A 17,250-nucleotide genomic window follows, 5' to 3' on the forward strand; every position below is an offset into this window, starting at 1 on the left:
TATAGGTTTTGTCAATATGTGCGTGGAACACATAAAATCACCTTTGGACAATGCAAAAACGAAGATTTCTCATATTTATACAGGACCAAATACCAGTAAAGTATATGATGATATGGCTAATTGTGATCAAGAAGGTTACCTTATGGTAAGCAAAATAAATACACTCAAATGATCTGCGGTTTTTAACCATCGTAAAACACTATTTATCGTATTTGCCATAAAAATGACTTCAAAATGCGACAAGATAGAGTTTCATCGCAGATAATTTTCTTGATAACTGATTTTTTTCTCTTATGTCATACAAAATAGTTAACTATAGATTAGCAACTAAATAAAGGGCCCTTTAACTTTTGTATTCCATAGCTTTTTACTTATTAAAATTCAATTTGAAACTACTCTTAATTTTTCTCAAACGTTCATTTAAGTTACGTTTAGTTAATGAAACCTCATATAGTTAATGAAACTGTTTAACACTTAAAAGTGTTAAACTTAAATGGCCGAGAAATAAACAATTAGTTATCCCCTGGTTTTTAACAAAAAAGACGTAAAATTATTTTTTTTCTTGAAAACTGCTAGAGATATAGGAATAAAATATCTAAAAATATATAGGGTGCTCCATTTAAAAAATCAAAGGTGTTGCCATTTTTCTATATAAGCGGCAATGCTGCAGTGCTGAAAATATTTTAGATCGATAGAGCATTGTTACCATGGCTACCAAATTTTCGGAAAAAATCGTTTTCCAAATATGGCTAAGGTACTATCGGTCGTCAATCACCCTGTAAAATAATAATATTTATCAAATTGCTTTCAAAATACAAAAGCCCTTAAGGGCGTGGAACAATGTCAACAAGAGAATAAATGACCTAACAGTAACAAGATAAATTTGTTTACTTAAAGGTAAATATTCTTTACAGATTTAGAACTAAATATTTACATTTAGAAAATACATGAAAACAATGACATTACTTAATCATGATGATTGAACAACTCTCACAAACTCTTCCACAGAATAGAAAGCATTTTTTAATAAAACATTTTTATGTGAAGACCACAGGCAAAGAAGGCGCTATGTCAAAAAAACGGGATTTCGAGAAAACCCGTTCTAAAGCATTGGAACCTTTATTTTTGTTCGTTGGGGTGAGTAATATTCCAAATAAATGATACACAAATGTAGCTTTCATGTTTATTATTAATGTTTATCTAGTAAATTAAATCAAATAGTAAATAAATTCTACAAAAAGAAGAAAAAGACTCCTCATTACAGAAAAAAAGGTAAAAACGCACTTTGTCATATTATGATTTATTACAAAAATATTATGATTCTTAACCTAAGTTTTTCATTAAAAAAAAATCTTAATTGTCTAGAATTATTAATAGTAGCAATAATTAATTTTTGTGGTGGCCAGTGTCAGTTTCTTGAAAATGGGATGCTCTCAAAGTATTGCTGAGCCTCGGGTCCACAAAATTTTTTAAGATCTTGTAAATCTTTCCACTTTGCATGACTCAATGGTAATGGACTTAAAATTTTAAATTCCCTATAATAGTAAAACTATTTAAAAATTTGTCATACACTAAACTCACCATCAAATAACAAATCGGGAAGATTAAATTCTCCAGCTTTAAGCAGTTTATTAGGTCGAAATTTTCTGTCTGTTATGAGGCTTGATTCCCACATCCCATTGTAGCTGTTTCTGAAGTAGATTAATTGGGGATGTTCTCTCACAATCTTCAGTTCTCTTATCGGTCTTGTTGAAAAAGGACATTTTCTTCTATATCTGGGCTTCAAAAAGGACGTCAAGTTTCAAAAAAGATCTTGTTTGGCTTCAACAACTTCAAAGAGCATAGGCCTTGCCCTAGCAGATTTGAAGTGATCATACCAGTCCGTGGGTAATTCCGCAAGTATTTTTTGGTTAATGAGACCAAAATCTTTGTCACATTCCATGTAACTATGGCCTCTGATTGGGAATGTTATTTTAACTGAATCTAGTTACTTTTCAGTATGTACTATGTAATGAAGAGCACGAGTTAAAGTGTAATTTTTATTTTGGCCTCCACATGAGTCACAAAAAATCTCCAAATGTCGAACATATTCACCAAGAAAGTTAAATAAAAAATGATGGAGTAGAGAGCTAACGGAGTCACTACCTTTATTTCCAGTAATTTCTGGAGTCATGTAAAACACTGAATGGGATGTGGATAAAACATGAATGTTGAATGAATAGGTGGAAAGTTGTCTTTTGTAATAAACATCATTCGTTGTTATATTAGGAAGTGGCAGATTTTTTGCGTAATCTAAGCAGATAGCTTTTGTAGAAATGCTCTTCTGGCTGTTTTTCTTTGCATTTCGTTTCCTCTGGTAAAATAATTTTGCTTTTAATTTGTGTAACTTGTTTTCCATTTCAAGTTTTTTTATGTCTCTCTCTATTTGTTTATATTTTACAGATATTTTGTCTTCTATGCTTTGTTTACTAGCTTCCAATCCTTTTATTTTCGCCAAATGTGTATCACACTCACTGCAGCTGTCTGACCTTGGAAAGCCAAAAGCTGTTTTAAATTCTGAACTAAATATAGTTCGATATGTTTCATATGAAACTTTTATTAGGAGAAACTTCTCTTCAAACATTTGAAACGTATTTTTAATGTTCAAGTCTTCAGGCAAATGAACTTTGGTGGTTTTTCTTAGGCTATAGTGCGTCTTACGCCCTTTAAAAGATTTAATATGATCCCGGACTAGGTTTCTGGAGTTCTCTGAAAGCTTATGAGGACGATTCAAGTGTTTGCCCTGCGGTCACGTGAAGCCTCACATTTTTGTTTTAAGGACTTTGAAGTACTTCCAGTTTTTTCCTTTCAATGCCATGCATCGCCAAAAAAGCTTTTTGACACACCCGCTTTTCTTGTATGCTTCCATTGGCAGAGAATCTTATTCTATAATGATAGGAGGCATCGTGAAGTACAGCAGCTTCTTCTGTTTTGCAAGGCCTTCTCTGTTTTATTGGTAATACTGTGATTAAACCGCATAAGTAGATATTTTGCTCATCAACCGAATTTAATTCGTTAAACCGCCTAATTACCTGTAACCTTTCTACTCCGGGCACATTTTCAAAGCACTTGTAACGTTTGCAACCATAATCTTTGCCAATAACATGGCTTCTTAAGTTGATTTTTTTCATAACATCACTTAATTTTCCATACCGTTTCCTTTTTTTAGTTGAAAAATTCAAGGCAGGCATTACTACATCACTACTTTCAGATTCCGACATAATTATTATTTTTTACATCAAGCACCATGTGTTGAAATAAACAAACTAAGCCATAATTTACTACGAAATGCAAATAAATAACAAAAAAGCAAAGGTTTAGTCTAAGCGCCTTCTTACCCAGCACCGCACTGACTGGCGCCTTTTTAGGCTGTTCGTCAATATTAAAAATTGAAATTACTCCTGACTGAGCGCATTTATAGCCTGAACGATAGGATAGGGTTAAACTTTTGAAATTTTTCTAATAGATGGCACTGATAACTCAATTTCCTTAAAAATTGACATAGCGCCTTCTTTGCCTGTGGTCTTCATGTGTTTTCACTCTTTTTGTTGGGTCTTCAGAAAAATTCCACATTTTTCTGAAAATATACGAAAAATTATATCTTTGTGTAACCAGGTTATTCTTCGTTCTTGTATTATAATTATGTGTTGGATATGATTCACTAAAAAGATCCTCATTATTTTTGACAAACAAAACACAGTCTAATATATTGAGATTAATGTTGATATTTTTTTTGTTTTATAAATAAAGGCTTACATGAATATCTTTGTTTAATTTTAAAGATTGTCCGCAAACATTTCTTTTGAAGTAAAAACACTCTTCTTACCTCAGCAGAATTTCTCCAAAAAATAAGTCTGTACCTCATTCGAGAATGCATGATAAGCAGATATTGCGGCACTTTCACCGACTCTATCTGTGATAATTTCAAGGGCATAGCAAAATCGCGTTATTCCAGTAACAACTTCCCCAACATGAGCTTTCCAATCCAATCGTTGATTAATACCTAAAAATTTAACCTTTTCAATAGATGAAATTATGTTATTATTATAATTGAAACTAAAATTAACATTCCTTTGATTTTCAAAGAGTACGCACTGAGTTTTGGATACATTTAAAAGCAGGACATAACTCTTTCTCTGAGTATCTCCATGTTTTCATGACTAAATATAATAGTGATATCATCTGCGTAAAGTACAGTAGTTTCCCCAATATCATCCAGCTCATTTGTATGGAGAAAATACAGCGGACAAATGGAATTGATCCCTGGGGAACACCCGCTGCTTACATTTTCGGAAAATTTTTGTTTACCTTGAGAATCTACTCCCACAACACTCTGCGTTCCTTCCAAGTATGATTTTAATTACGAGGGTGGTCCCAGAAGTACCCGGCCTGACCTAGAGATGTCGGTAGTAGTTTGAAAAATATCAGTGTATTAGAAAGTATACAATCTATAAAGCATATGTTTCAAGTCTGAAGACGCCACGTTGTTTAGTATTTGTTTAGCAGCCATCAATAGTAAACGTTTTCAGTGAATTTGTGAAAATGGAGAAAATTGGTCATCGTTATGTGATACAATACTTTTATTTGAAAGGCCTCAGCCCAACCAATATAAAAGCTGAAATGGATTCTACTCTGGGTGAGTCTGCTCCTTCGTTAACAACAGTAAAATATTGGGTAGCAGAGTTTAAACGAGGCCGTACGAGCTGCCAAGACGAGCATCGCAGTAGTCGACCAAATGAGCTGACGACTCGACAGAAATTTTATTTTAAGAAAATTCACAAAGCGGTACTGGATGATCGTCGACTGAAAGTGCGCGAGCTAGCGGACATAGTAGGCATTTCAAAAAGTGCGGTACATCGCATATTAACTGAAAATTTTGACATGAGAAAGCTGTGTGCAAGATGGGTGCCGCGTTTGCTCACACTCAAGCAAAAACAGTGTCGTGAAGATGTTTCAATTGAGTGTTTAGCGAAATTTAATAGCAACAAAGCAGAATTTTTGCGTCGTTTCATAACCATGGATGAATCATATGTCCATCACTTCACACGTGAGTCCAAAGAACAATCAAAACAACGGACTCAAAAGGGAGAACCGGCTCTAAAGAAGGCGAAAACCGTTTCATCTGCAGGCAAGGTCATGGCGTCGGTTTTTTGGGATGCGCGAGGGATAATTTTCATTGACTATCTTGAAAAAGGTAAAACTATCAACGGCGAGTATTATGGGAACTTATTGCAACTTTTGAGTGAAGAAATGAAGCAAAAACGGCCGCATTTGGTTAAGAAGAAAGTGTTGTTTCATCAAGACAATGCACCAGCTTACAAATCCGTTATTGCAATGGCCAAAATTAACGAATTAAAGTTTGAATTGGTACCTCATGCACCCTATTCGCCAGATTTAGCCCCCTCAGATTATTTTCTGTTTCCAAACTTAAAAAACTGGCTCAGTGGTCAAAGATTTTCCAACGATGAAGAAGTGATGTCTGCAGTTAATGCATATTTCGAGGCGCAAGCCAGTTCTTATTATAAAAAAGGTATCGAACTTATAAAACATCGCTGGGAAAAGTGTATAGAGCTGAAAGGAGATTATGTTGAAAAATAAATACATTTTTTTCTAAAATTTTCGTGTTTTCTTTCTTGGGTCGGATACTTCTGGGACCACCCTCGTATATTAGCGTATATGTGTATACCTAGTGGAAGAAGCAGTTGAAAGCAAGATTTATCAAGCAAACAGTATTTTTATTTAGGTTAGGGCTTAAACAGTATTCTTGTGTGAAAGTAACTGAGTGCCTAGGACCCATTGTACAATCGAGAAAATAATATGCTAAGTTATATAAATATTGCAATTAATTTGTTCAGTGAAACAATAAATAAATGATTGCATCATTTGTGTTTTAGGTTCACAGTTCCAAAATGTACCCCACGGAAGACTGCACATTCTTCCAAGTATTAGGCAGAGTTATGAGTGGCACCCTCCATGCCGGTACTGATGTTAGAATTTTAGGTGAAAATTATACGTTGCAAGATGAAGAAGATTCCAGAGTACTGACAGTTGGAAGATTGTGGATATATGAATCTAGGTAAAAAAATAAATATTTATTCATAATTCACATTTTAATTATTTTTATATTGTCAGGTACAAAATTGAATTAAATAGGGTGCCAGCTGGCAATTGGGTACTTATAGAGGGCATAGATCAGTCTATAGTAAAAACCGCCACCATAACAGATCTTACAATACACGATGATCTGTATATATTTAGACCATTGAAGTTTAACACCCAGAGTGTAATAAAAATAGCAGGTGAGAATGTAATATAATCTATTTAAGTTACAAAATATAACATTGTATATTTTATTAGTTGAACCAGTAAATCCTTCTGAATTACCTAAAATGTTGGATGGTTTGAGAAAGGTTAACAAATCGTATCCGCTATTAACAACGAGGGTCGAAGAGTCTGGAGAACACGTCGTTTTGGGCACTGGAGAATTGTATTTGGACTGCGTCATGCATGATTTAAGGAAAATGTATTCAGAAATTGATATTAAAGGTAAAAATTCCTAAAATTGATAATAGTTCAACTATTGTATGGCACTTCCATCTTTGGTGGCTGTGGCTCTTCTTTTAAGCTTAGAATGTTTTTTCCTGTGACTTATAGCATTTGTCTAAAGACTGTATGATGTTTTAAAGTTAATCTTTTACTTACAGGATATATAAATTTTTCTTTAATGACAATTAAAGTAAAAGATCTATATTTACGATTATATGCGAATGAAAACCTTGGAATCTAAAGACAGACATCAGAAATCGACGAACGGTTTTTTAAAAAACATTTATTGATACAAAAGGGCCTTAAAACTAGGTGAACAAAAATATGAACAGCAACGGTATTGGCCGAGGCTTTGACACAATATTAATGTCGACGATAAATTACAAGCGATTTCTTAAATATAAAAATAGTCCTAAGCTAAGCATTTTATAATGTAGTATAAACAATTCATTGTGGTTTGAGGATATGTCTCACCAAAGATAATTATACTAACGAATAGATAACCCACGTAAATGGCAAGCTGTGAACCGACAAGGAGACATCAATGCTTCCTTAAATAAGAATATTTTATGCGCTAACCGTGTAAGAATCGAAGCGACGTTGCCATTACTGATAACATTTTAAATTTTATCTGTTAGTGAATAATTCTCTCGTGCTGCGCCGCGCCGCGCCGTATAAAGGCAGAACGGTATTCGCAAAAATTAAGTCTTGGGAAAATGGAAGTTTTAATTAATTTTTAGTTTATTCTTAACATACTGATTTAACTTATTAGAAACTTTTGACTATGTTTTTTGCCTTATTTATTTAGATACACTGAGATAAAATTGCTTGGGCCTTAATATATAGTGAGGTTTTGTCGCCTGCATTATTTGTCTCTGTAAAACTACATAAAATATTACACCTACCATATTATTGCACTGAAAAAATGTGTAAAAAGCGAAAAATTATTGAGTCGTCATTTTGGTTTTGTTCGCATTAAAATTAAAATTTCTCCATTATTATTTCAAACGCTAAAATTAAAAAAAAATGCACGTGCCTAGAAAAATAAAACGATTCCAAATCTATAAAGACTTAATTTTTGGCATTTTTTGCATTGATTTGTCTTTGTACCGCATCGCAGAATTATTATTGATAAGGCCTTAATCTTTAAAGTTGACATTTGAAGTTAATTAGGAACAAAGTGGAGGAATATGTTTTAATATGTTTTAATAGAAAATAATTCTCACAAACATTTTAAATAACAAAATCAAAGAAACATTACTAGTACCACCTATATTATTTTTATGAAAAAACTTAAAGTTATGGTTTAAAGCTAATTAAACAGGACAAAATGCCAGGTTGAATTTTGGTGCATAATTGCCTATATTAATAACAAAAATTTAAAAACTTCTAATTTTAATAATATTGGTATGTACTTACATAATATATGTATATGTACTAAGTATATGTATATTATACTTCCTGCTTAAGTTATTGTAAAATTGGACCTAGGAAAATATTGACTCTCCTTGTAGAGAGAAAAAATATTTAAGTTAATTAAAGAATAATAAAATCTACCAACAAAATAACTTTTATTTTTTTTAATTGGTCTGTTTAGAGGTTATGTCCAAAAATCTTGATGAGTTTTTTGTCACGCTGTACTTACAGGTACTGCTCAAAGTAAAAAGTCAAATGACTACTGTATTTACTACCAATACAGTAGTCATGTATAAAATGACGAACTTATTTGACGGTCCACTAGTCAAGATAAAAAAATGTTGGTTGTTACCTGTAAATACATTGCAATAAAAAAAGATAATTTTTTATATAGATTTTTGGCTATAAAGCTTAATAAAGCTCACAGAATCGGCGTGAATTGATATATATGTCAAAGGTATTTTGACTATCAAAGTAACAAGTGGTAGAGATTTAAGCTATTTATATAAGTAAAAAATGTCTGTGCGTGACGTGCTATTTTATTGCTGTGCTATTTTATAGGCTGTAGATTTTAGTGCTCTTTAATAAATTTTAATACTTTTTTCTCTAAGTTAAAGAGGAAAGCTAATCCCTATAAAAATAACATGGGATTTCCTGTGTCCCACTTAGCAATGGCAACACTAAGTATACAAAACTGCATGAGCACAAAAAAACGATGGCTTGCAAAAGAGAAATTCTATCAAAAATATTTATAACGATCCCATCCTCAAACTTCCCCAAAATCAGTATCATATAATACCTACCTATTTAAAAAGAAAAGCGTAACTTATATTTTTTGTCAACCTGATGATCTAAATTTGACGATTCGCTTTACAATTTTAGGTTACAATTTATCTTTCTTATTTTTGAGTTTGTATACTTAATAGGGAGTAAAATGATGAAGTTTACACGAGCTTTAGCGAAGGCAGTAATTTTAAACGCCTATTTTACTCTAATAAATAACTATTATTATTTGGTATGGTACTATTTTTAAGGTTTTATCTCAAAGTAATTATTGTTTTGGAATTTGACTATTTAAACCGGTATTATATATTTTTATTCTTTAAATTTAATTTTCAGTATTCAAAAATTAACTTTGTACATCACCTCATGGTTTTACCACCTTACACATTTTTCATTTACCTAAAAGTCAGAAAACTATAGTTTTTGGTTAACTGTTTAAAATTTTAATTGCCGAATAGTTCCCAATTAAAACTTGAGATAGATATAGATTGTAGGTGATGTTCATTTCACAGGTATTCAGCTGTAACTTTGCGTAAAAATACACGTATTTATACCTGGATCTTCTAGGAGCCACAGTTAAAGACCCATGAAACGAACTTTAGGTACAAGGTGTTCCATTTAAGAGGAAAAACGGCATATTTTTTACTTTTTCCGTATATTGACAAAATTGAAGATAGCCAATCGACGTATTTTAACTCGGAGAATTTAAAAATCGTAATAAGAAAACAATGTCGTCAGTCTTTTTTGTTTTTTATGGAATTGTTTTCTTATTACGATTTTCAAATTCTCCGAGTTAAAATACGTCAATTGGCTATCTTCATTTTTTTTAAATATACCGGGAAAGTAAAAAAATATGCCGTTTTTCCTCTTAAATGGAACACCCTGTACTTACTTACTAAGGCACTTTTAAGGTTGAGTATCTTTATAGAACTCTAGGACTTACCGCGATCTAAAATCCAACGTTCGCAAATACTTGGATTTTTATAAGGAAATTTAAACATCTTTAACGTAGGATTCTCTCTTCTAGTTTGCCTATAGTCATAATATTGGCATACATTGCCCGACATTATGTATTACAGAACCAGTGACAAAATTTTTAAAAAATAACAGAATTATTTGTAAATAAGTTTTGTCAAAAATCGACGGAGAGCTTTGCCTGTGTTGATAACCTGTATCGATACGTCCGTCACAAGAGCCACCAAATTAAATTTTGCAACACAGCCAAGCGATCGGCCAGATTTCAATGCGTAATTTCACCGATGGATCCTCGCTCGAAAAGCGGGGATCCTTTTAGGTGGTCAAAAAATTTCCACGGGATGGATTTTCTATAGTTTACTATTATTTTCTTTGGTGTCACTTAAGCTCCAAATAACTTGTTAATGTAAAAAAATTACAGAATAATCACTCTAACTTATTTTAGAAAGAATCGAATTTCTTCGAATTCTCTAAAGCTTATATTGAAAAGCAGAGAGCAAGAAAACAAAATTATTTTGTTATATCTCTGAAGACGTCAATAGTTCTTATAATATATTGTTTCATAGTTTTTTAACAAAATTGGTAATTACTAATATTTTTCAATTCTACTGGTAGAAGATTGTAAAGTTTAATTCCTATGTCCATAAATTTTATATAGGTTGTGTTGTATATTTCAAATATAATGGTACTATAGTCTTACAAAACATTAAAAGTGGATCTGGTGGACTATCTGTGATCAATTAATGTGCGTAGTTACAGACAAACCGTTAACTAACAATAGATCATTATATTGGTTGGAGGTAGGCGAATTAATGTCTAAAATATGTATGTTTATGTTCTTATTGCAGTAAACCGCAAAATTTACAGTGCCATAATATAATACGTCAAACATAAGGTAAAAGCTACATATTAAACATCAGACCTACAGATATACACATTTTTGATGCGCAAAATTCAACAAAAGCAAAACACGTAAGACAATTTTTTCGCAATTCCACTGTGACACTATTGATTTTAACACCTATTAAGTTGTAAGGTATCTCTCGTATTGCTGTCTATTTTAGAAGACTTACACAAATAGGGTAGTACTATTTTTTAAGTAAATTGCAAAACTTTCACCTCTTTAAGTCTCGACAGGAATGTATTGATTAAAACCCCTTAATGTTAGACTATAGAATTTCATTTTATTCAGCCAAATTTCACTTAAGACTAACACAGGTTATACTATATTGGAAATCATCAATTTTATTTCTTAAACTTTGTATATTGAGGTACTCGGTAATAAGTGTCCCTTTTTTAGTTTTTAGGTCAGACACATCCTGAATTGGTTTTATTTTGCTGGTTTAATTTTTTTATAGTCACAGATATTTATTTTGCTTTTGGGAGTCCGTAAATTTAAATAATTCAAGATTCCGCTTTGTGAGATTATGATTAAGTAGATTGGATCTGGTCTGACCGAATATAGCAGAAGTGAACAATCTAACCAAAAAACAACAACCTAGTTTATGACCAATTAAATAAGAAAAAAGGAAACTCTAAGCAAAGTAAAAAATAAATGAGAGTGAACGAAACAGAGACCGTGACTTGGAGTTTTTACTTTTGTTTTGATGCAATAGACGTTTATTAGGATTTTTAGTAATTAAATGAATAGTTTTACCTCTCGCCTCCCTAGTTACTCTAATATAAAATAAAAAAGTTACATTAATAATAACATATTTTTTTTAGTTGCTGATCCAGTGGTGGCATTCTGCGAAACCGTTGTCGAAACGTCAAGCTTAAAATGTTTCGCGGAAACGCCAAACAAAAAAAACAAATTGACGATGATCGCCGAACCACTGGAAAAAGGTCTGGCGGAAGATATAGAAAATGAAAGCGTCCAAATTGGCTGGAACAAAAAGAAGCTGGGAGAGTTTTTCCAAACGAAGTACGATTGGGATTTGTTGGCGGCGAGAAGTATATGGGCCTTTGGACCTGATACTACCGGTAAGGATTCAGACTATTTAAAAATATTTAAAATGTGCTACGTTAAAACAGTGGTGGCTGCTGCTAGGGGGCACAGGGGCACGACTCCTCCTTTTTTTTACTAAAATAAAAATAATAAATTCACTAAAAATAAAAATACAGGTTAAACTAATAAACTCCCCTTGAAACCTACATAATTAGCAGCAGGAGTTATCAAAAAATAATTTTGAGTATTTGTTTTTAACGATAATTTTGAGAGTAAAATGGTAGATAAAATGGTACCAGTAGATCTGTGGTTACCATGCCGACGGGCAGCGTCATGCATTTGCTGCGGTCGCAAAGTGGTCGCAACCTTTCGAGGTTCAAATAGTTTATTTTTATTGCGTATCTCGAGTCGCCATTTTGGTTGGATTTATTTTTTTGTGTTAAATGTAGATTATATTAATAATGAATACTATTAAATATAATTTACAAAATAGGCCACCGTCCTTTGAAGAAAAAGTTGAAACTAAAAAGTTAGGTCGTCCTACGCTCCATTTACAAATAAAATCAACGGTAGTATGCTGAATATTTGCATATAAAAAAATATACAAGAGAGGTAAAATAATTTCATCGCAAATTAATCTCATACGTAATTTAAATTCAGGTGATTTTAAATTCCTTTTAGAAGCCCTTCATCATATAACTCCACAGGTCGAAATATTTCTTAATTAAGATTCGTCAGAAAAATGCAAATAGAATACAAGTATGTAATAAATTTTGAAAACACGTACATGAAATTCGAAATCATAAAATTTATTTATTATTTCAACAAGCTAACGATGAAAATAATTAACAAATGCATAAACGGCGGCAACTTATTGAATTGCCTGAATCTAATAGACTAGTTTTAAAAGAATACTGCGACATGTTGATTTTTAAAGAACTAAAAGAATTAAGTGTTTTTGTTAAGAAGTACGATGGCACTTAATAGTCTTGCTATGCTTTCAATAGAAAAAAAACTTGTACAAAATATTTTAGATTTTCATAATAAAGTGATTGAAGTATTTGCTGCCTAAAAAACTAGAAGAATAGATTTTAAATATAAATAAACAATCTGCTTTTGTAGTTTCTGTTCTTTAAAAACTTTTTCTTTCTACATTCATTTCCACCCGGCTTAATAATGGGAGGGTTCAAACAGAAGAATTCTACTCTGTGCAAAGTCATAATTTTTAACCCAGATACTCCCGAAACTATATTTTTTTTAAATGTTATATTTTTTTACTGAAAATGCTTTATTTATCATCTAAAAAGTAATTTTTAATTTAATATATATTTTTTTAATTTGGCGGTTTTAGAGATATGGACGGTCCTTTATAAATGTTAGTGGGAATATTAGGGGATTTTTAATAATATAGGATATGTATAAAAAATACGTTATTTATTTAAGAAAATAATAAACATACAAAATAATGAAACAAACCTTACTGAGTATGAAATGTAATAAAACAAAATTTGGGATGCAAACCTACATTGCACTTAGTACACTTAAATGGCAGTTTTTTATGGCAAAAACGACATTTAATTTGATTGTCATGGTATTCGATCAGATGGTCTCTTCCATCGTAACACGATAATTCTCTGTCATCCATCCTAGAACGTAGAGGCCCTCTTTTATTGGTTTTTTTAAAAGTTTCCAAAATTCCTTTAGCAATGGTTCTTCGAAATGCATACTGGTCTAATTTTCCGCCATAATGACGGTAGAGGTGCCAGGCGTTTTGAATTGCCATGTCCAACCCATGACAAATCAATTGAAAATACCATTTTTTCCCCCTTATACTTACACGATAAAGACTAATATTTTGATCAGCTCTATCTACTCCTCCCATGTTTTGGTTGTAAATCTGTATTAGTTTTGGTTGAGGAACATTTATTTTTTTCTTTTCTTTTCGAGAAAATCGAGAAACACTGCTTGAAGGCAATACAGACTCACAATTTGAAGCTATAGTAACAATGTTGTTGTCATTCCAGCGGCAAACTATAATATTTTCGGTTTTCTCTAAAGCATATTCAAACCTACCTCTGTGTTCTTTTTTTAGGTCTTTGCTAGATTTTATTATAGGAACTGCTATTCGATTTTCTCTTAGAGTACCAGTTGCTCTAATACACCTGTCTCTTAAAATTAAAAGCAAATCCCAAGAGGTAAAAAAATTATCAAAAAACAGATGAAACGGCAAATGACCTTTTTCCGACGTAATTTTATCAACAAAAGTTAAAACAACGTTCGTCCCTAAACCTACATCTTATACCGTTCATCAATGGAGTCGTTGAGCCTTGATAAGGTTTAAACCATTCGATATAACCTCTGCTGTCTGTTCCTATCCAAAACTTGTAGCCCCATCGTATTGTTTGCCTCTTATAAACTGTTTTGACTCATGTCGTCCAAAGTACGGTATCATCGATTCGTCGATACTATGGTTTTGTTTGAGTGGGGCAAACTCCAAAATTTTTTTATTTAGATGTTCTAGGAAAATGTTTTATCTTTGAGAATTTGTTTCCCATATCCAAATCCAGGTTGTTACTACAATGTAAATTTTGCATGATAAAATCGAATCGGTTCCTTGAAATAGCTTCAGATACGATTTTATGATCTCCATCAGAGCCAGAGCTGTTTTGCCAATATAGGGTTCTTCTGGATACAGTACAATATCCACTATAAGTCAGAACTCCAAAGAAGCATTTCATTTCGTCTGCTGATACATCACCAGTTCTATTGTGTTGTTCCGCATAGATATTTGTGTATTCAACTAACATATCCCAGAGCGTTTCGTCAAAAAATAAGTTGAAAATATCTAAGGGTGAAAGATTATTATTTATTGGAGTGACCTCGTCGTGCCAGATCGGTAAAGTATTTGTAATGTCCTGTCGAACCCAGTCATTATTCCTACACTTTTTCTTATATTTCATAAAACTAGATAGAGGCACATCATCATCACTATCATCTAAGTTATCCTCACTGTCATCGATTGCGTGACTGGTTGCTTTGAAAACAGGTTCAGCCTCAGAATTAAGCAAACTACCTAATATAAAATAATATGATATAAAAAATAATGATTACAAGTACCAGGTACATATAAAAAAAGATAACTTACCGGGAAGATTGTTCATTGTGACCTGGTCATCGTCGCCAGAGTCCGCGTCTGCCACATAGCCATCAGCATTTGTTGGTGGCAGAATCACAATCGCATCCGGAGAGGGAATTTCGTTATCAATACTCTCAACCTCTTCCAATAATTCATTTAAAGTTAATGGTTAATGGTACTTATTACACCATAACCTAGCTTTTGTTTACAACCAAAAACTATTCTCAAATATCAAATATTATAAAATGAACTGTTTTACACTGATATTTATACAAAACTATAAAAAATATAAAGTATTTCTTACCAGATGTTGTCCATTATTGACTAAAAAAAATAGCGAAAAAGACTTGCCTCCGTTACCAAATAAACAACAATAAATATTTAAGCAAATGTCAAACTTAACTGGCGCATTCATAAACAAAACAGTGTTAGTAGCGCCGTCTCTGTAAGAATGGTCTAACTTCGCGAAAAAAAAAACGATATTCCAGCGTCTATTTAAAAGGCCAGTGGGAGTATCTGGGTTAAGAGGATACACTTGATTAAAAAAAAAATGAATGCTTAACATTTACTTACTTGTACCCTCCAAATCAAAAATCCACGAACCGCCACTGGGTTAAAAACTTTTTGCAAAAATAAATACTTCATTTAATTTTTAATAGGTCCAAATATATTGGTGGACGACACCCTGCCATCAGAAGTAGACAAAGGGCTGCTCAGCTCCGTCAAAGATTCAATAGTCCAAGGTTTTCAGTGGGGAACAAGAGAAGGGCCTTTATGCGAAGAACCAATCAGAAATAGTAAATTTAAGATACTTGATGCTGTAATCGCCAATGAACCATTGCACAGAGGTAACATTAAAAGAAAAACTTTTTTAACTTTGAAATCAAATTAATTTCTAATTAAGGTGGTGGTCAAATAATTCCTACTGCTAGAAGAGTCGTATACTCCGCTTTCTTGATGGCTACTCCCAGGTTGATGGAGCCATATTTCTTTGTTGAAGTACAAGCGCCCGCTGATTGTGTGTCCGCTGTATATACTGTTTTGGCCAAACGGCGGTAAGTGTAGTTTCTTTAAATATCGTATATGATTAATAAGAAATTGTGTTAAATTAATACAACTTTAAAAAACTGGCTAATCTTTACTGCTTCTGTTCCCTATCATTTTTTTGCAAAATTAACCTTTTAACTCAAATCTATATAAAGTATTCCTAAATATCATGCACAAACTTATTTTAATATTAATTCAAATCCAAAACTTTTTTATTTGCATTAAAATGCAGCGTTAGAGTTGCAACACAATAATAATGGAAAAAAGATGATAAATAAGGACCATCTTGCCACTATATAACTTATCCACAAGAGGCATAGAGTGGAGCAAGAAAAATACCGAGAATCAAGTAGGAACACACTAATGAAATGTAAATTTCAATTGTTAGAGAAAACGTAAGATATGCATAAGAGAGGCGAACATTGACAACAACAAAAATAAAGGATGTATTATATAATCATTTAAATTATAAGTGGCTTTTTCAAACTATTAAAGCATATGCAATAGAAATACATAAACATGCTCAAAACAAACAAATTTAAAATATCTCTTTTGCTCCTTCAAAAGACGCGGTTTAATGGAGCCATCATCTGAAAGGCTATTCCACGTTTGTATTGCAAATAGCTAAAAGATCTTTGGAAATTGGCTGATTTATTTAATCGAATATTAAAATCATCTTTGTTTCTAGTAAAGTGAGTATGGTCAGAAATATTAAAAAATGCCTTCCGATATGGTGGATCTCCGCTTTTTATTACTCTATGTATAAACAAAAAAAATATGATATTTACGTTTATTAAACATTGATAAAATCGAATTATTATTCAAATGTGAAGTAATGTGATTTATAAAAGCTATATCAAATGAAAACGTGCATGTAGGAGAACTGTGACAAACTATATCTCCATAATCGAACATTGATAAAATCAGAGAATTGCATAGATAATGTTTAATTTTCGGTGTCAAATATTTTTTTAAGTAGTTTATTTTTTTAAACGCATTTACTGGTACTATTCCAAGTTTTTGTGTAACGTAAGTTTGATATGAGAAGGCTTTTTCAAAAAACATTATTATTGTTAAAAAAAACATTTTTATTGTTATACATATTGTTTTATATACATAATATATTATTTACTCCAATATGGATCCCTGCGATACTCTTGCATTCATAGATAAAAAGTTATATTTTATGCTGTTGTCAAATTCTGTTTTCAAACAAACACAGTGTGCTTGGTTTTTAAGATATGATTAAAGAAAACTTGTTGGATCCTTAGATAATTTAAAATATGTTAAATGGGTTAAAAGCATTTTATGACTAATAAAATCAAAAGCTTTACTAAAATCTAAAAGTCCAACGCATATT

At 32.0% G+C, this 17,250-nt stretch overlaps 1 protein-coding gene across 1 annotated transcript in view; it reads left to right on the forward strand.

The window, feature by feature from the left end:
- The window catches only part of LOC126738601 (116 kDa U5 small nuclear ribonucleoprotein component), a 43,085-nt gene that overhangs the window by 14,875 nt on the left and 10,960 nt on the right, over nt 1-17,250 (forward strand). The window contains exons 8-14 of the mRNA XM_050444008.1: nt 6-145; nt 5,934-6,115; nt 6,172-6,338; nt 6,397-6,585; nt 11,485-11,742; nt 15,503-15,691; nt 15,748-15,898. Of these exons, the coding sequence (XP_050299965.1) occupies nt 6-145; nt 5,934-6,115; nt 6,172-6,338; nt 6,397-6,585; nt 11,485-11,742; nt 15,503-15,691; nt 15,748-15,898 (1,276 nt within the window). The remainder of the gene's footprint in view (nt 1-5; nt 146-5,933; nt 6,116-6,171; nt 6,339-6,396; nt 6,586-11,484; nt 11,743-15,502; nt 15,692-15,747; nt 15,899-17,250) is intronic.

The sequence above is a fragment of the Anthonomus grandis genome, chromosome 7 (assembly GCF_022605725.1).
Source record: "Anthonomus grandis grandis chromosome 7, icAntGran1.3, whole genome shotgun sequence".
Lineage (NCBI taxonomy): Eukaryota > Metazoa > Arthropoda > Insecta > Coleoptera > Curculionidae > Anthonomus > Anthonomus grandis.